This window comes from Acomys minous, assembly GCF_964271855.1.
Source record: "Acomys minous genome assembly, chromosome: 18".
Classification (NCBI taxonomy): domain Eukaryota; kingdom Metazoa; phylum Chordata; class Mammalia; order Rodentia; family Muridae; genus Acomys; species Acomys minous.
In genome coordinates this window covers 62,784,937-62,805,072 of record NC_140501.1, presented here as the reverse complement: position 1 = coordinate 62,805,072, position 20,136 = coordinate 62,784,937, and the positions used below count along the sequence as shown (strand labels likewise).

Genomic DNA, 20,136 nt, shown 5'->3' with positions numbered 1-20,136 from the left:
TGGCCTTGAACTCACAGCGATCCACCAGCCTCTGCCTCCCAAGTGCTAGGATTAAAGGCGTGCGCCACCACCGCCCAGCTCAACTTCTAGTTTTTCATCTTGAATTTTTCCCAGTTTTCAGTACAGAAAGAAGAACACAGAGTACATTAATACTATGTTTTTTTAATTATTTAAAAAATTTTAATATTTTATACCAGTATCACAATAATTTACTTTTATGTTTTTTAAATAGAAAATTTCAAAATTCTGAAAAAATTTTAAGAACTATTTGAAAAAAGATTTTTCTTTTTATTCTTGGTTTTGAAATTTTAATTATTTTAAAGAGACAGGGAATCAATTTCTATTTCAAGGTTTGTTAAACTTTCACTCTTCATCCCTTTTCCTCCAAAAATTGTATTTGACCTTATATATAAAGTAGATAATATAAAACAAATATTTAGTGATAACAAATCATAAAGAAACTAATTTTAGCTAGGTGTGGTAGTACATAGGGAGGAGAGGCAGGTGGATCATGGTGAGTTCGAGGCCATCCTGGTCTACAAAGTGAGTCCAGTACAGCAGAGGCTACACAGAGAAACCCTGTCTTGAAAAAACAAAACAGGCTGGGTGGTAGTGGTGCATGCCTTTAATCCTAGCACTTGGGAGGTACAGGCCATGAATTCGAGGCCAGCTTGGACTACAGAGCAAGTTCTAGGACAGCCAGAGCTGTTACACAGAGAAACCCTGTCTCGGAAAACCTTGGGGGAGAGAGGGAGAGGGAAAGAGAGAGGGAGAGGGAGGGGGAGAGAGAGAGAGAGAGAGAGAGAGAGAGAGAGAGAGAGAGAGAGAGAGAGAGAGAGAGAGAGAATTTAAAAACAATCTCTGGTGTATATACTTTTAGCATTTAGTATATAAGCTTGCATACTAATGAGTGTACTTGAATATAAAAAATTAAATTTTGGCTGACTATTTGATACTTCAGACTACATTTTTTGGAATTGACCCATATTTTGATTTTATAATTATTGATGAGGAAAATGCACTCTTACACAAATACGTAGTATAAAATGGCAGATAATTTAGGGCTACTTCAGAAATTGTTAGAAGCTGTTCTAATCTGAAGCCAAAAGATTATGAAATAAGGTGTCAGGATGGCCTTAAATGAACTGGCGATGTGTATGTAGTTGAGGGTGACCATCATATTCATCGTCCATATTCGAGGATCATAAGTATGTACTAACTAAGCCCAGTTTATGTAACACTAGGGCTTGAACCAAACGTATTGTGTACTTTAGGCATGCACTCTGTAACTGAACTACATGCCAGCCCTAACCATTGTATTTCTGTAGGAGTGGAGATTTGTAGGGTAAAAACATAAAGTAGCCCTGAGTATGCTGAGGAGTGAGGCAGGATTGACATTGTGTGCTGGTATGTTTTGAGCTTGAGCTGATACTTGGTTATTGAACATTCAAAAACATGTTTCAATTGTAAAAAAAAAATTTTTTTCCCCATTACATAGAGTTAAATGACCTCATAATTGAAGCTACAGAAAGATACTAGGTCTATTTACAGGTACATAACTGTACTCTGAGAAGTGGAATTTTAGACAGGCATGGGACTATTTAGCAAGACTCTGAACAAACTTAAATATTTGTGGTAGTATTATCCTTAGGGAAAAGCTAGTAAGTTTGTCTAGTCATGGGAAAATGGTTAAGAAAAGACTGGTGTATTGGAGACTGTACTAGTAAATTGAAATATAAGGTCTATATCAGAAGGAAAGCTTCAGAAAGTGTAGCATTAAAAACCCACATGTACAGCATAAATAAAAGCAAAACCATCTGTAAAGTAGTAAGAATACAGAGGAGTAAAAGAAATAATCATGATGGCTTATTGAAAGTTTTCCTTTTTATTTGTAGGCTTGACATGGTAGTGACCTTTAATCCCAACAGTCAGGAGACAGAGGTAGGCAGATCTCACAAGTTCAAGGCCAGACTGGTCTACAGAGCGAGTTCTGGGACAGCCAGGGCCACACAGAGAAACCTTGCCTCAAAAAACTTTAGAAAAGCCAAACAAGCAAAGCAAAGAAAAGATTTGTATGAATGTGTTGTATGCATGTGTGATGTGTACCTTGTGTGTCTACCTGGTGCCTGCAGCGTCTCGAAAAGAGCATCAGATCTCCTGGAACTGGAGTTATTCATATGAGATCTGGGAACTGAACCTAAATGCTCTTAACTCAGAGCCATTGCTGCAGTCCCCAAATAGAGAGTTTAATTCTGTAGCAGTTTAGTTTTTATTATACAAAAGAATGGATTTCACAATGATACTTTTTATACATGTATATAGTGAATTTGGATCATACACAAGTTTTTGTTTAATTTGAGACAAGGTCACTGTATAGACCAAGCTTGCTGAGAATTCATATCCCTGCCTCCCTAGTGCTGAGATTAAAGGTTTGCACTACCATATTATGCTCAAAACACTTTTTTTTCCAGACAGGGTTTCTCTTTATAACCTTGGCTGTCTTGGACTCACACTATAGACCAGGCTCGCCTCTGAACTCAGAGATCTGCCTGCCTCTCTGTCTTCTGAGTGCTGGCAATAAAGGCGTATGCCACCATACTCAGCGTGCTCGAACACTTTTAATAATAAATCCTTAAAAGAAAATTGAGTTTGAGTTTCTTTTTTTGTTTTTGTTTTGTTTTGTTTTTTGGTTTTTGAGACGGTCTCTCTGTGTTAGCCTTGGCTGTCCTGGACTTGCTTTGTAGACAAGGCTGGCCTTGAACTCACATTGATCCACCTTATGCTCGGCACATTTGTTTTTTGTGCATTCTTTTTTTAAACTTTTATTTTAGGTGCATTAGTGTTTTGTCTGCATGTATAACTGTACGAGGGTATCAGATCTTGAGCTACAGACAGTTATGAGCTGCTGTGGGAATTGAGCCTTGCACCTCTGGAAAAGCAGCCAGTGCTCTTGACCTCTGAGCCATCTTTCCAGCCCTGAATTTCATTTTGTAAAGGTTTATCATGTCTGAAAGATATGATTGAGCAGTGGGAGGAAAATTGAATAATCAGCTGCTATGTGCTCAAGTATGTGTAGACAGACTTGGATGCTTGAATATTTTGTTTTGCAAATATTACAGTATCAGCTCTTTATCCATTCTTGTTTTGGGTTTTGTATTCATTGTCCTTTAGGAGAAAGAGACCAAAAAAATTGAACCCAAAGAAAAATACCAGAAAAGGTATGATTTGGACAAAGAAGAAAAAGACAGAAAAGAGCCAAAGGGATTAAAATGTAAGTATAAAAATTAAAATATGTTCATGTTTATTGACATTATTTTTAAAATGAATTGATATTATGTGTATATGTGTGTGTCTGGGTGTATATATTTACATGTGAATGCAGGAGTCCTTGAAGGTTAGAAAGGACATTGGATCCCTTGAAACTGGACTTACAGATGATTAAGCCACTCTGAGGGTACTGGGAACACAGCTGGGGTCCTTTGCAAGAGCAGTAAGTACTCTGAACCTCTGAGCCGTATCTCTAACTCATCTTTTATACAAAGACCTTAGTTTACCCAAAAGATAATCTCTTTTCTACCCTGTAGTGTTATAAAATTTTGTTCTTCAAGGATTTTAGAGCTTTACACTTCATTAGTAACTTAGTTTATTGCTGGGCAGTGGTGATGTACACCTGTAATCCCAGCAGAGGCAGCTGGATCTCTGTGAGTTCAAAGCCATTCTGGGCTACAGACCTAGTTCCTGGATAGCCAAGACTACAAAGAAACCTTGTCTCAGAAAAACAAACAAACAAAACTTAGTTTACTATAAAGGTTGTGTGTTCCTTCTCTGAAATATTTGGGACCAGAAATTTTCTGATTCCTCATTCTATTTCAGTGATACATATGTACATATAATGAGATTTCTTAGGAATGGACCAAAGTCTTAAACCCAAATTTTGATTTATATGTACATTATATACAGTTTGAAGGTAATTTTATAACATTTTTAATATTTCTGGGTTTTTTTGTCCTGTTACATGGTATTAAGAGTGAAATTTCCACATGCCTTTAATCCCAGCACTCAGGGAAGCAGAGGCAGGTGGATCTCTGTGAGTTCAAGGCTAGCTTTGTCTACAAAGTGAGTCCAGGACAGCCGCGGCTACACAGAGAAACCCTGTCTTGAAAAATAAAACAAAGAGTGAAAATTTCTACTTGCAGCTACGTTCATGTTGGCACTCAATTTTAATTTTAGGGCATTTCGGGTTTCTCTGGTGTATATGTGTGAGGTGTATGTGCACATTTGCCTCATGTATTCACAGAGGCCAGAGGAAGGCATAAGGTTCACCTCTCTGTCGCTCACCACTCTACCTACTTGGGCCAGGGTCTTCCTTCTGCTGAGTGTGGGGGTGAGCCGGCAGCCAGCAAGCCCCAGCAATCCACTGTCCACCCACATGGTTCTCGGGCTTCAGACACTCACATGGCCTGGTTCTTCTATTAGGGAGGTCGAACTTCAGTCTCATGAGTGCACAAGCCTTCTTACATGTTATGCCATTTAGTTTTCTGACTTAGGGTGTTTTGTTGTTTTAGTTTTTTGAGCCTGGCCTCAACCTCACAGAGCCCCACCTGCCTGCCTGCTTCTGCATCTGGGATTGCAGGGGTATACTACCACACCTGGCAGCTACACACGTTTTGATGCTCTTTCCTCCCCATGTTGGAGGTGGAACTCAGGGTCTTACTCACGCTGACTGAGTGCTTCGCTACATCTCCAGTTGTAAAAGTAGATTTTACCTTAGGTCTGGAATCAGACAAGGCAGTAGTAATGCCTGTCTCTCAGTGGCTCATACATAAAGTACTATAAGGACTGCAGTTTGATCAATATAAGAAACATTTACTACATTTCAGAGCCTTGTTGGAGATTCAGAATACTATCTAATTAATATGTGGGTAAGATGTCCAGGGTGAATACTGCTGATTAAGAGTTCTGAACTTCCCTTCTATGGTTGTGACAAAGGACTGTGGAAGGAGGGGATCTCAGCGGTCCTCGGCACACCCCTGAGAAAGGCCCATGTGTGACTGTGTCCTAGAGCTCGTTCAGAAGTTGTTTCTGGTGGTGAATGGGAAGGGAGCATGGTATAAGAGCTCTGACCAAAGCTATCAAATTCCACTAGCTTTGAGCTAAAAACAAAATGCAAGAAAAATTGGGTATATAGATTATTGATAGAGTGTGTGCTTAGCATACAAGGTCCAGGGGTCTATCTTGAGCTCCAAAAGTGGCAGCAGGGGTTAGGAAAAAAATATGTAAAGCAGTAGACAATTTTTTTTTTCCGAGACAGGGTCTCTCTATGTTAGCCTTGGCTGTCCTGGACTCGCTTTGTAGACCAGGCTGGCCTCGAACTCACAGTGATTCACCTGCTTCTACCTCCCGAGTGCTGGGATTAAAGGCGTGCGCCACCACGCCCGGCAATTTGGAAGGACTCTTATACATGCTGGTTAGGTAGGTTTTTACAAGCAGGAATATTGAAAACCAGACTTGAGTACTAACATACATGAAATAAATAGTAGTTCTGTTTAAGGCAAAAATGCACTTGAAATTGGCATACAAGACGAAGGATCTAGTCTGGTAGAGTGGGTCCACCATGCACAGAGAAATTAATCTCTCCTCTACAAAAGAAAAAAAATTCTTTCTGAAAGGGAAAAGAAAAGGAAGAAAGGAAAAGCTACTTAAGCAGATTTGAATGAATAGTCCTTTCTCTCTGCTTTCTGATAGCCAATAAAAAGACAGCACACACCTTTAATCCCGGCAGAGGCAGAGGCAGGCGGATCACTGTGAGTTCGAGGCCAGGACAGCCAGGGCCACACAGAGAGACCCTGTCTCGAAAAACCAAAAACAAACAAACAAAAACCCAGACTTTGTGTGACTTTAATAGTAAATCTTACCTTGCTTTAGAACCACAGCGAGTATTATTCAGCATACAGACTTTCTTTTGATTGTAACAAATTTACAACTTATGGTTAACCATTGCTTTAATTTTTGCACTAGCACTTAAGGAAATCAGAAGTGCATTTGATTTATTTAAAAAAACAACAGAAGAAAAAAACGATGTTGTTGAGAATAATTGGAAACGAGAAGAAATAGCAGTGGATGGTAAAACCAGAGACGGTCACAAACCCAAGGAGGACACATGTCCACTTAAAGAAAAACGAGAGGATAGAGGCGAGACCGACACCTGGGCGCACATCGCTGCAGAAGGGGATCAAGAAGTTTCAGACAGTGCCTGCCAAATGGATGAGAATTCTGGTGAGTTTGCCTGGCATTGTCCAAGTAGAGTGCGTTTGGAGTGTCTCGTACCCTGCATTATCTAATCTTCTCTCAGAATGCCATAAAATTTTTATTTGGATCTCCTGAATAACTTAATATTGAAGACTCAGGTCATGCTTTGACATCTAGATGCTTCAAATATTTCCTAAGCTCTTAAAATACCCTTAAAGATTTCTGTTTTCCATCTTAATTTTGTTCGTTTGTTTGTTGTTAATTCTCAAAACAGGGTTTTTCTGTGTTGCCTTGTCTGTTCTGGAACTCACTCTGTAGACCAGAGCTGATATCAATCACAGTATCTACCTGTCTGCTTCCCAAGTGCTAGGATTAAAGGTGTGCACAACTATGCCCAGCTTCAGTTTAATTTTTTATCTTAATATTTCATTCCAAATGGTCTTATAAAAACTGCATGGTGACACCAGCCCTATCTGTAGTGGCAAGGGAACTTGAGAATTCAAGGCCATCTTCAGCCATGAGTCAGAACCCTCCTATCTCTACCTCCTGAATGTTAGATAGTAGCTGTGTACTGTCACAACTTGCTGTCTATTTTTAACTTTGCGGAAAATATAAGTGAGACCTTATTGTGTTATCTTTAACATTTTGAGAAGGGAAGGTTCTTGTGTAGAGTACAAAATGTACAAGCTATGGGAAGGAGGAATTTAAAAGTGTACCTGGGCCGGGCGTGGTGGCGCACGCCTTTAATCCCAGCACGTGGGAGGCAGAGGCAGGCGGATCACTGAGTTTGAGGCCAGCCTGGTCTACAAAGTGAGTCCAGGGCAGCCAAGGCTACACAGAGAAACCCTGTCTCGAAAAACCAAAAAAAAAAAAAAAACCAAAAAACAAAAACAAAAAACAAAAAAAGTTGTACCTGTATAAGTATGAATGGGATATTGTATTTATTTATTTTGTTTTTTCTAGGTAAGATTTCTCTGTATAACCTTATCTGACCTGGAACTCACTGTGTAGGCCAGGCTGACACGGAACTCAGAGATCCTCTTGTCTCTGCTCCTAAGGACTGGGATTTAAATGATTGTGCTAGGAATGAGCTAGAATATAAGTACTTGTTTACAATAAACAGAAAGCTCTAAGATCAAAGACTGAGCCACACCACAATAAGAAACAAATTTTTACAGTTCATATTCTGGGGATTCATTGTGATCAAATGTCCTGCCACAAAATACCATTTTTCCTTCTTCTTTTTCTTGTTCTGGTGTTTGGTTGGTTGGTTGGTTTTGGTTTTTTTGAGACAGGGTTTCTCTGTAACAGCTCTGGCTGTCCTGGAACTCACTCTGTAGGCCAGGCTGGCCTCGAACTCACAGAGATCCACCTGCCTCTGCCTCCTTGTTCTGGTGTTTTGAGACAGTTTCTCTGTATAGCCTTGGCTGTCTTGGACTAGCATGTTGGCCTAGAACTCACAGCGATCCACCTGCCTCTGCCTTCCTGAGTGGTAGGATTAAAGGCATGTGCCACCATGCCAGGCACAAGATAACTTGACCTTATTTGAAAATGTGTAATCTATACATCTCAGGGAATAGATTTTAATGTTTTTCCTTTAAGTACATATTTTTATTATTATTATCATTGAGATACAGTCTCACTACATAGCCCTGGTTGGCCTGGAGCTCTTGTGTGGATAAGGCTGGGCCTCCAGCTCACAGCAATCCTCCTGTCTCTGCCTCCCAAATTCTGAGATTAAAACACCGAGTCTTATTTTATTATTGAAAAATAATTTTTTAGTTTTATTTGTGTGAGTGTTATGCATGTGCATGTGAGAGTACTGTTCCACATGAGTGTCCGATGCCCACGGAGGCTAGAAGAGGGCATTGGATACCATGGGACTGTAGGGACAGATGGTAGCGAGCCACAGTATAGTTCCTGGGAACTGAACCCAATCCTGGTCCTCTTGCTGGAGCAGCAAGTGCTCTTAGTCATTGAGCCATCTCTCTAGACCCTACATTGAAATTAAAAAAACAAAACAAAACAAACAAACAAACAGATTTTTTTTTTTTTTTTTTGGTTTTTTGAGACAGGGTTTTTCTGTGTAGCCTTGGCTGTCCTGGACTCACTTTGTAGACCAGGCTGGCCTCGAACTCACAGCAATCCGCCTGCCTCTGCCTCCCGAGTGCTGGGATTAAAGGCGTGCGCCACCACGCCCGGCTCAAACAGAATATTTAACACACTAAATGTTCTCAAAAAACCTCATCTCCAGATGTAGGTTTGCATTAAGGACTTTTGAAAGGATTTGTCTTGAGATAGGGTCTTGTGTAGTCTAGGTTGCTTCAAATTACTAATCTTACCTTAGCCTCCCAGGTTCATCACTGCTCCTATAGCATCCAAACAACATGTAATACTTAAAAGATTGCTAAGAACAATCTAAGAGGTAACATAATATCTGTATGGAGAAAACCGCAAAAACATTTCTTGGAAGTCACTGAAACTTGCTTGCCTAGCTTATGTGAAGACCTGGGTATCCCCAGCGCTGTAAGGAAGCTATTAAAATCTTTTTATACCATTTTTATTAATAGAAAAAATGTTTTTACAGATTTGTTATTTACTTTAAACTGATCATAGCCTGCAATTAGTAAAATCAAACCAACTAGCACTGGGGAGATGTTGCTCAGTGATACGGCGCAGGGCCCTGATTTCCATCCTCAGCACTGCAAAAACAAAACAGTTTCCCGTAAATCCAATTGTGTCAGTAGCGATCAAAGGCTACTATATAAACTGTAGCAGTTGGGCTGGAAAGATGGCTGCTCCTGTAGAGTAGCCAGGTTCAGCACCCACTTGGCTGTTCACAACTGTCAATAGCTCCAGTTCCATGGGATCTTACCCCTTCTAGCCTCCGAGGGTAATAGTACACGCATGTGACACAGACATACATGCAAGCAAAACACCCATACACATGTCTTGGTTTTAATGTAAAAAAACCTGTTTACTTGACATTAGGAAGGCTGTATTAATTAATTAACACAACAGTCTTCAGTCAGACAAATGCATATCTATGAGATGGAGAAAAGCAGTCAGATACCAACTGTCTTGTGCTTATAGAATAAACAAGCTCTAGGTCCCTATTTCAGGATAATAGATTATCCACACATGGAAATCATGATTTCCTTACATGGAAATCAAATCCTTAATAGAATAGGGAGACTTCAGATGCTATCTGCCTGCCTCTGCCTCCCGAGTGCTGGGATTAAAGGCGTGTGCCACCACCGCCTGGCTTTTGTTTTTGTCATCGTCTTCCTCCTTATTTCTTGTTGTTGTTGTTGTTGTTCTTCTTCTTCTTCCTCCTCCTCCTCCTCCTTCTTCTTCTCCTCCTTCCTTTTCTTCCTTCCTTCTTTTTTTAAAGTAATTTATTTTTACTTATACTGGTGTTTTGCCTGCATGTGAAGGAATTGGATCAGCGCGAACAGGAGATTCAGAGTTTTGTGAGCTGTGAGCTGCCATGTGGGTGCTAGGAATTGAACCTAGGTCCTCTGGAAGAGCAGCAAGTGCTCTTAAATGCTGAGCTACCTCTCCAGCCTCCTGGTTTTTTTGTTTTTTGTTTTTTGTTTTTGTTTTTGTTTTTTCCGACACAGGGTTTCTCTGTGTAGCCTTGGCTGTCCTGGACTCACTTTGTAGACTAGGCTGGCCTCGAACTCAGAGTGATCCACCTGCCTCTGCCTCCCGGGTGCTGGGATTAAAGGTCTGCGCTGCCAGGCCCAGCCTCTTGTTTTGTTTTCTTAAAGACAAGATCTTGCTATATTACTCTGACTTGCCTGGAGCTCACTGTATAGACTAGGTGAACCCCAAACCTGTGACAGTCCTATTGCCTGGAGCTCACTGTATAGACTAGGTGAACCCCAAACCTGTGATAGTCCTATTTCTGGCTTCTGAGTGTTGGGATTATAAGCATGCACCATTGCACCCTATTAGTTGGCTTTTGTTATGTTTGTTTCTTGTTTTGTTTTGTCTTTTTCGAGACAGGGTTGCTCTGTGTAGTCTTGGCTGTCCAAGATTTGCTTTGTAGACCAGGGTAGCCTCAAATTCGTAGCGATCCGCCTGCCTCTGCCTCCTGAGTGCTGGGATTAAAGGCGTGCGCCACCGTACCCAGCGTTGTTTCTTGAGAAGGTCTCACACAGCCCAGGTTAAGCCTAGCATAGGTATAGCTCATACTGCCTCCTCCTCTCAAGTGCAAGGTTCTAAGTTTGAGCCACCAGTCTCTGCTTTGGCTTTCACTTTATTAAAGACATTTTAGACTATCCTCAATATGCATATCAGGTATTGTTGCAGTGTAAACATGGGTTGAACAAGTGCTTTCTAGTGTTCAGGGGCTTGAGTGCCCTTAGCTGTAGGAGTAGACTGTCAGTAGACCTGAGATGTGGTCTGTTGTCCTGTGCGAGCATTTTGCTTCTAGCAGGAAGGGAAGCATCATAAGCAATGATTTGTATTTACATACAGACTGGTTTGCACATAGAGAATAACTTAATGTAAATGGTAGAAGCAATGGGTATCTAAAACGAATGGCCAAAGACAGAAAGCCTTAGCAGAGGCATTGGGACATAGTTCAATTACTAGAGGGCTTGCAGAGCATGCTCAGAGCCCTGAGTTCCAATCCACTGTACCATGTAACTGAGTCTGGAGGTACACATCTGTAATTCCAGCATTTAGGAGACTGAAGCAAGGACATCCTGATAGAATAACGCTGCCCCCCATTTGTATTTTGCAATTATAGTTTACCTTTGATGTGGATGTTTATCATTTGCCCAAGAAAATTAAAATTTTAGCAATGAAAGAAAAGATTCAGTTAGATACTGACTTGTGCTAAAAGTATACATATTAATGTGGAGTTTTCTTTAAAATAAAAAAACAAAACAAAGACCCAAAACAAGAACTAGACCAACCTCTTAACCAACTGAGCATATATCCAAAGACGTTTCTATCTTAATACAGAGGTTTTTGCACATCTGTGTTCATAGCCTCTCAATTCACAACAACTAGGAAGTGGAATTACCCTATAAATGGAATCAACTGATGAGGAGACAAAGAAAATGTGCTACATGCACACAATAGAGTATTACTCAGCCATAGAGACCAATGAAATTTGCACAAAAATAAATGGAACTAGAAAAAAGTTTATTGGGCGAGGTCACATGGTGTGGGGGGGGCCCAAATGCCACATGTTCTCTTTTATAATGAGAGTCATAGCTTCAAATCCTCTGGGAGTTTATCATACAGTACATGTAGAACCTAGAGAAATAGAAACAGGCTCTTGGTGGGGGCCTTAGGGGAGGAGAATAGTAGAATATAAGTGAAATGACAGTGGAAAGGGGGAGAGCTGGAGAGTTGGTTCAGCTGGTAAGAGCACTGGCTCAGAGGGTAAGAGCACCAGCTGCTCTTCCAAAGGTCCTGAATTCAGTTCCTAGCAGCCACATGGTGGCTCACAACTGTCTATAATGAGATCTAGCGCCCTCTTCTGGTGTAAATGCAGGCAAAACACTGTATAGTTAATCAATCATAAAAAATAAAAAAAGAAAGAAAAAGAAAAAAAGAGCACCGGCTGCTCTTCCAGAGGTCCCAGGTTCAATTCCCAGCACCCACATGACAGCTCACACCTGTCTGTAATTCCAGTTTTAGGGGATCTGACACCATCACACACACATACAAGCAAGCAGCAGAATACCAATGTACATAAAATAAAAATCAATAAGTCATTAAAGAAAAAAGTGGAAAGGGAGAACTCTAAAGACGAGATAGTTGAAGTAGATAGTGGAGCCAGGGGAAGACTTGAAAAAGCTACTTGAGTACCCGTGACTTTGCAATTCAAGTAAAAATATAAGAGGGTTTAGTTGAATATATGTGATAGGAAAGAACAGGAGAGGGAGTGCCGTGAGCTAAGGTTTTAGCTGAGATGTGAGGGGTGGGAGAGAGGACCGAGACGGCGTGGGATGGCTTAGCTAAAAAAAAAAAAAAAACAACCTATGAAACTTACTAGTTTATAAGATGATTAAAAACAAAAAATTAAGCCAGTTGATGGTACTCACACTTTTAATCCCAGCACTCAGGAGGCAGAGGCAGGCAGCTCTCTGAGTTCAAGGACAGCCTGGACTATAGAGCAAATTCAGGAACAACCAAGGTTATACAGTAAAACCCTGTCTCAACCCTCACAAAGTAAGATAATAAAAAATAATTTTTTTCTTCGAGACAGGGTTTCTCTGTATAGCCTTGGCTGTCCTGGACTCGCTTTATAGACCAGGCTGGCCTTGAACTCACAAAAGATCCACCTGCCTCTGCCTCTTAAGTTAGTTCTGGGAATAGGTGTGCACCACCACTCCTGGCTAAAAGAATAAAATTTAAATGTAGTATGCATAAAAATTTTGTTTTTTGATAGTACTCCATAGGATTGCATATTAATGATGCCTTTGTGTATTCTAGACGGCAGGCAGCAGATTTTGAGTTTAGGTATGGACCTACAGTTGGAGTGGATGAAAATAGAAGATTTCCAAAAGCATCTTGATGGAGAAGATGAGACCTTGAGCACAACAAATAAGATTACAAGTAGTGAGTGATTTGCAAATTATTTGGCTCTTCCACAAATCTAGATTTATAAAATCTAATACAACCTTTCCTTTCATTATAGATATGCTGAGAGATGCTGTGAAAAATGGAGATTATATTGCTGTGAAGGTTGCACTGAACTCAAATGAAGAATATAACTTGGATCAAGAGGTATTGTGTTTGGTGGGGGACAGATCTCACAGAGAAGCATGGAAAATAGTTCAGGCACAATATGGTAGTTCAGTTATTTTCCTAGAAAAGTAATACATGTTCACATTTTAAAGGTCAATCACTCTAGATTGTGTAATAGTGCATTAGAGTCCTTGAGATTTCAGGCTCTCCCAAATGGCTGGTTTCGTGATATATTATTTATTTTTCTGTTGCTATAATAAAATGTTATGACCAGAAGCAACTTAAGGAAGAGTCTGTGGGAAAACAGTTTTAGAGATAAGACTCCATCCTGGTAGGGAGACGTGGCCGCAACAGGTGTGGTAGCAGAAGCAGGAAGCTGAAAGTTCACCTCCTCTAACACAAAGTGCAGGTCAGAGTGTAAACTGGAAGGAGGGCAAGCCTGTGTCCCCAGCACGGCTGCCCCTGCTGGAAAACAAGTGTTTAAATACTTGAGTCTATAGGGGACAGTTCTCACCCAAACCATGTCTGGGGATGTACTGTAGGGGGAAGGGGTGTAAGAGAACTTCCCTTTTTATGTGGCTATCATGTGTTTTTGAAAGTAGCTTGTATATAATAATTACCCAATTTTTAATGTCACTCAAGATTTTTCTTACCAATGTGTATGAACTTTTGGTTTTTGTTTTTACATGGAAGCATATTAAGTATTTGTTTTGTTTAAGATTTATTTCTTATGTATATAGTGTTCTGCCTGCATGTACACCCGTAGGCCATACGTAAGAGGGCACCAGATCCATCTCATTATGAATGGTTTTGAGCCACCATATGGTTGTTGTGTAAACTTCTCAAGTACATCTGGCTCTAGAAATTTTTATATTTACATAGGTTCGTCTGTTGAATATATTTTATGATTTTAAAATGTTTCATCTTTAGACAAGATTATATGATTATATTCTCAGAGGTTTTGTTTGATTTGGTTTGGTTTGGTTTGGTGTGGTTTTTTCGAGGCAGGGTTTCTTTATGTAGCCTTGGCTGTCCTGGAACTCACTCTGTAGACCAGGCTGGCCTCTAAGTCAGATCTGCCACCATACCTGGCTCCATTTAATGAAACTCTTTAATCTGGTCATTTTAAACAATGCTTTGGATTTCATAGAGAGCTGAGCATCTGCCTCAATTTGCCATTCATTTTATACCAAGAAAACGTGATAACAAATTTGTTACAGGGAATTTATTTAATTTTTGAGATTAATTTTTCTATGTATTTTATTTATATGGGTATTTTATCTACATGTATGTCGATATACCAAAAGAGGGCATTAGGTCCCATGGAACTACAGTTACAGATGGTTGGAAGTTACAGTGTGGGTGCTGGAAATTGAACTCAAGACCTCTGCAAGAGCAGCTGGCACACTTATGTGCTGAGCCCTCTCTCCAGCCCAGCATTTGAGGAAAACAATGGTCTCTATATGTATGTGCACACATATGCATACATATACCTCACCCTCATGAACACATACACAAAACATCCTAAAGATTTTAGTTTCTGATTACTTAGTAGAATATTTTAATAAGCAACCTAACCTAAGTGGATAGTCAATGTGCTTTAGTGATTTTTTTCCCTTAAAAATACCTTGACAGAAAAGACTCGCTTTTACAATGTTTCTGGACTAAAGACTAACATGATCCTTCTGATAAGAATAATGGTGCCTGCTATTTGATCACTGCCCATGAGTGGAGAGGCCCTGTGGGAACCCAGACGAAGGGGATGCAGGCTATCCAGATGAGACCTGATAGGCTCCGGTCAGAGGGTGGGCAAGGGTGGGAACAGGAAGGTAAGAGTTGGGAGTACAATCGGGATGTAATGTGAATTAATGATGATGATGATAATAGAAAATCCTTTCTTAAAAAAAGACTAACGTGGTTTCTCATTAATGAACTGTCACAGGACTCTAGTGGGATGACACTAGTGATGCTGGCTGCAGCAGGAGGGCAGGACGACCTCCTGAGACTCCTTATCACCAAAGGTGCAAAAGTGAATGGACGCCAGAAAAACGGCACCACAGCCCTCATTCATGCTGCTGAGAAGGTTTGAGACTTGACTGCATAAAAGGACACTAAGAATGTTTTGTTTGTAGTACAAGATAAAGATCATATGTCACGTAGTCTTACCGTATTTTTCGGACCATAAGACGCACTTCCCACCCCCAAAAGTGTGTGTGGGGGGCGATTGGGGTGCACCTTATGGTCCAATTGCTGTTTTTACTGTTTTTCTGCTCTAAAAACTGGGTACATTCAACCCCCACCCCCAGACAGGGTTTCTTTGTGTAGCCTTGGCTGTCCTGGACTCGCTTTGTAGACCAGGCCTCGAACTCACTGCGATCTGCCTGCCTCTTCCTCCCGAGTGCTGGGAAAACTGGGTACATCTTATGGTCCAAAAAATACGGTGTTTTGTGGTTTCAGTGGGTCTGTGACATATGATTTAATTTTTGCTATTACAAGTACTTTATACTCAGGTTCAAAATTTGACTTACCTACTTGGTAATTTATAATGAGTGCAAGCTCTACTTTACACTGCCGGTATTTATTTCAATATTAAATTATTTAGAAGACTCACATGTAGAATTTCTCAGATAGAAGCCAGGGAGTAGGCTGCAGCGGCATTTGCTGACAGATCGGTGAGGGACCCAGCTCAGCAGTTGGGCTCCTGCGGCCACAGTGAAGAGTTGGGGATGGTGGCCGGTCACCTGCATGAAGTTGAGTCTGCTGAGTCTTTCCTGATTGCAAAACATCTAGAAGATAGCTCTGTCTTTTCAAGAATTCTTGGAAGTAAATTTGTTTCTTGTTTTTTAATAGAACTTTCTAACCACTGTGGCTATTCTTTTGGAAGCTGGAGCTTTCGTAAATGCCCAGCAAAGCAATGGTGAGACTGCACTCATGAAAGTAAGTCTTCAGCTTCACCCTGGGTGTTCATGTTGGTGCTGCAGATTGGGAAAACCATAGGAGCAAGGTTGTCCCTGGGATGCCACAGCTCCCGCGTAGTACAGGTGGATCAGCAGAGCAGGAGGGTATGGGAGGATCAGTGAGGTACCAGAGTACTCAGTCTACAGGACGGAGCAAGAGTCATGGGGTGGGCGCTGAGTTAGAAGAGACGTGTCAGCAGCAGTTGGGGGGATGGGGCTGCAGGTGTTTCAGTGAATGAGAACTCCACTAGACTAGAAGGTGCTGGAAAAAGGCAAACAAATCCAGGGTTGCAGAGTATAATTTATTAGAGATTTACAGATGGATGCATGGATGTCTTGAATGGTTTCTAGACAAGTGGGTTCTCCTTCCCCAAGGCAGAAGGAAGAGTTTGTCTGCTAAGCTAGACAGAGACAGGCTTTCCTAGAAGCAATTAATATGGCCAATGCCAGTTAAGCCGACACCAGAGGTCTGTTATTCAGCTTAATGACTTTGTCTAGAGGAATCTGTAATGTGACAAAGGTGCCCCAAAGCTGCAGTGGCAGAACAACCAGGATCCCTGTAGTCACATAATAGGGTGCTCGGCATCCATCTCCACAGGTTTAGAGGCCTGGGAGTAAAAAAAGGAAGACAATGTGCTGTCGTTATTGTGTATTTGGTGAAGCCGTCTCCTTTGGAATTATGGCTTACGTGTATTTGAGCTGAAGGTTGTTGAATTGAAGCTGCTGCTGCTCCCAACCACCCTGCATGTACCTGCATGTACCTCACTGGCCTCTGCCCGGAGCAGCTCATTCCTCTGCAGTAGTTCCAGGCTTCTGGCTCACAGTGCTGCTAGTACTCAGCAGAGCCAGGTGTTCTGTCTTATCTCTTCCCTTAGGTACAGCCTTGTATAAGCTATGATGTAAGCAGGGATTTGTCTGCAATACCAGGTTCCACTCTTGGGTATGAGCAGTGAATCATTGCACTGCAACCTCAGGCTTGTCCTGAACCTGGTGTTCTAATAGAACCTGATTTGGGTTTGTGTAAACAGTCTGAGATTTTGTCTTTAGTCTTTCTTGTGTGTCTGTTACTATCACATATATTCACCAGAGGTGGCACATTAGAGTACTGCCTTACTGAGAAACTAGTGGACAATAGACACTTGCCCCTTAGAAGGAAGAGCACAGGAATGGGTATACCAGCATTTTCTACGCAACTATTTGGCATTGGGTGTGTTCCTGAGGACACTTGGGAGACTGAGAAGGAAGCACCCAGATTAAAGGGTGGGCTTGTTCTAATGTTCAGTGGGGAGAGTGGATTCAGGAAAAGACAAGCAGTTTGCAGACTTGTCTGGAGGTTCGTGAAGTAAGTGAAGTAATTAATGTTAGTCTACCTAAATAATGACAGGGATCAAATGAGCATTTTAGAGATTGAATTCACAAAACAGAAAAGGTGATAGCTGATTTTCCTGAGTCCTGCCAGGAAGCTCTGGCAGCCAAAGGCAAGTCGGAGCTGGCCATCAGCTGTGAGAAGGCACCGTTGTAAGGTGAAGCAGGCCCTGAGAGGGACGTCAGGACTGTAGATGACGGTCCCTGAGAGGGACGTCAGGACTGTAGATGACGGTCCCTGAGAGGGACGGGCAGGACTGTAGATGACGGTCCCTGAGAGGGACGTCAGGACTGTAGATGACGGTCCCTGAGAGGGACGTCAGGACTGTAGATGACGGTCCCTGAGAGGGACGGTCAGGACTGTAGATGACGGTCCCTGAGAGGGACGGTCAGGACTGTAGATGACGGTCCCTGAGAGGGACGGGCAGGACTGTAGATGACGGTCCCTGAGAGGGACGTCAGGACTGTAGATGACGGTCCCTGAGAGGGACGTCAGGACTGTAGATGACGGTCCCTGAGAGGGACGGGCAGGACTGTAGATGACGGTCCCTGAGAGGGACGTCAGGACTGTAGATGACGGTCCCTGAGAGGGACGTCAGGACTGTAGGTGACGGTCCCTGAGAGGGACGTCAGGACTGTAGGTGACGGTCCCTGAGAGGGACGTCAGGACTGTAGATGACGGTCCCTGAGAGGGACGGGCAGGACTGTAGATGACGGTCCCTGAGAGGGACGTCAGGACTGTAGATGACGGTCCCCGAGAGGGACGGGCAGGACTGTAGATGAAGGTCTGGAGAGCCTGGACAGGTGTCAGTGTGTGCCCTGGGGACTACGCTCCTCCTCACAGCACTCTGTATGCTTCCTCAGTGCTCCTTTGTTGCTGATGTGTGCTAAGGCTTGGTCCCAGATGGGTTCCTTTCCTGTGTTACACTTTGTCTTCTTGAAAAAGAGCTGCCTGACATGCGTGGAGAAACTGAAGTCACTATGGTTTACAATAAGAAATGCCACTCTTTTCTGACTTAGGCATGCAAAAGAGGAAATTCAGACATTGTGAGCCTTGTGATTGAATGGGGAGCGGACTGCAACATTTTGTCAAAACACCAAAATAGTGCATTATACTTTGCAAAACAGTGTAATAACGTGCTTGTCTATGAACTGCTGAAGAGCCACTTGGAGACGTAAGTGTCAGGTGTATGTACCATGGTTCAGTCAGTGGGATAACGGCTATTTGAAGATAGCATATTTGGAATGGAATGTTTAAGATTATCCTGTTGTGTTTGTTTTAGTAGATTGTGAATTTAGTGGCATATATATTACTTTTGTACAATTTACAAAAATCATAGAAAATCTTGGAAACATCTTTAAATGATAAGTCTAAGCTGATGTAGTTCAGCTGGTTAAAGTGCAGAGCCCTGAGTTTAGCCCTCAACACTTCTTTTAAAACCAAGCATGGTGGCATACACCATAACAGCAGCACCTAGGAGCTCAGGGAAAGAAGACCTAGAGATCAGGGTAATCCTTGGCTGCACAGCTAGCTCATGGCCAGTCTGACTGTACAAAACTCTTTCTCAAAAAAGTTAAGTCTACTCTTACAGGGGCTAACAGTTGGTGTGCACATGTGTGTGCGTGTGAAGAACAGAGGCGGACATTGTGTCTTCCTCACTTTCTCTCTACCCTATTCAAGTGCATTATTATTTTTTCAAGTCTGAAAATTTTGTAATAAGTTAATGTTTCTATCACCGAAGAATTCTTTTGATGCGCTGGGGTGTCCTCTGTGGTAATGCTTTTGCCTAGCATGTGTAAGCCTTCAGTTCCATCCCCAGGTTCACACGACAACAAAATTATTTGGAAATACCTGCCATAAACACTGCTAGGGAAGATGAAGTGCTCATTATTCTCCGAGGTCCCTGGTGAGACAGCCGGGGAGAAACACCCTCAGTTTTAGGCAGGGGACTGTGTTGTATGTTGTGTTCTGTGTGTACCTGACAACCTGTCTAAACAATCTCTTGGGAGGCAGAGGCAGGTAGATCTCTGTGAGTTTGAGGCCAGCCTGGTCTACGGAGCGAGTTCCAGGACAGAGAGGACATTTGGGACAGGGAGAGCTATTACACAGAGAAACTTAAAAAAAAAAAAAAAAAAAAAAAAAAGAATCTCCGGAAGAGCATGGTGACTCACGCCTTTAATCCCAGCACTCAGGGGAGAAAGGGCAGGCAGATCTCTAAGCTCAAGGCAAGCCAGGTCTACACACTCCAGGACAGCCAAGACTACACGGAGGAACCCTATCTCAAAAAACAAAAAACAAACAAACAAAAAAAGACAAATACCTGGAAGCCAGTTCATCCCTTTTTTTCTCTGAACACATCAGGTAACTGCAGAGAGCCTGTCAGTAAGGTGGGCAGCCATCTTCCTTTGCTCAGGTTTGAGGAGAGTTCCATTTCTAATTTTTCACTCATGCACTAGATAAGTGCTAAGTGAATTTTTTTGCCACTTTTTAAAAAAAATATATTTTATTAAAAAGATAAAATATATTTTATTAATTTATTTATATTACATCTAAGTTGTTATCCCATCCCTTGTATCCTCCCATTCCTCCCTCCCTCTCATTTTCCCCTTACTCCCCTCCCCTAAGACTGTGACTGAGGGGGACCTCCTCCCCCTGTCTATGATCCTAGGGTATCAAGTCTCTTCTTGGTAGCCTGCTATCCGTCCTCTGAGTGCCACCAGGCCTCCCCATCCAGGGGACGTGGTCAAGCCAGACACTGCTTTAAAGCTAAGCTTTATGAAGACTGAGTAGAAGTTGCCCTTGTACAACTCAAATGACTGAAAAGGAAATTGAAAGGCCAGAGTAGTTCCT

The 20,136-nt window shown here is 41.9% G+C and overlaps 1 protein-coding gene across 2 annotated transcripts in view; it reads left to right on the top strand.

The window, feature by feature from the left end:
• The window catches only part of MPHOSPH8 (M-phase phosphoprotein 8), a 54,324-nt gene that overhangs the window by 9,172 nt on the left and 25,016 nt on the right, over window positions 1-20,136 (top strand). For both annotated transcript variants that reach the window (XM_084767254.1, XM_084767255.1), the window contains exons 4-10: window positions 3,172-3,271; window positions 6,019-6,276; window positions 12,709-12,834; window positions 12,914-13,002; window positions 14,906-15,046; window positions 15,814-15,900; window positions 18,306-18,460. In XM_084767254.1, the coding sequence (XP_084623380.1) occupies window positions 3,172-3,271; window positions 6,019-6,276; window positions 12,709-12,834; window positions 12,914-13,002; window positions 14,906-15,046; window positions 15,814-15,900; window positions 18,306-18,460 (956 nt within the window). The remainder of the gene's footprint in view (window positions 1-3,171; window positions 3,272-6,018; window positions 6,277-12,708; window positions 12,835-12,913; window positions 13,003-14,905; window positions 15,047-15,813; window positions 15,901-18,305; window positions 18,461-20,136) is intronic.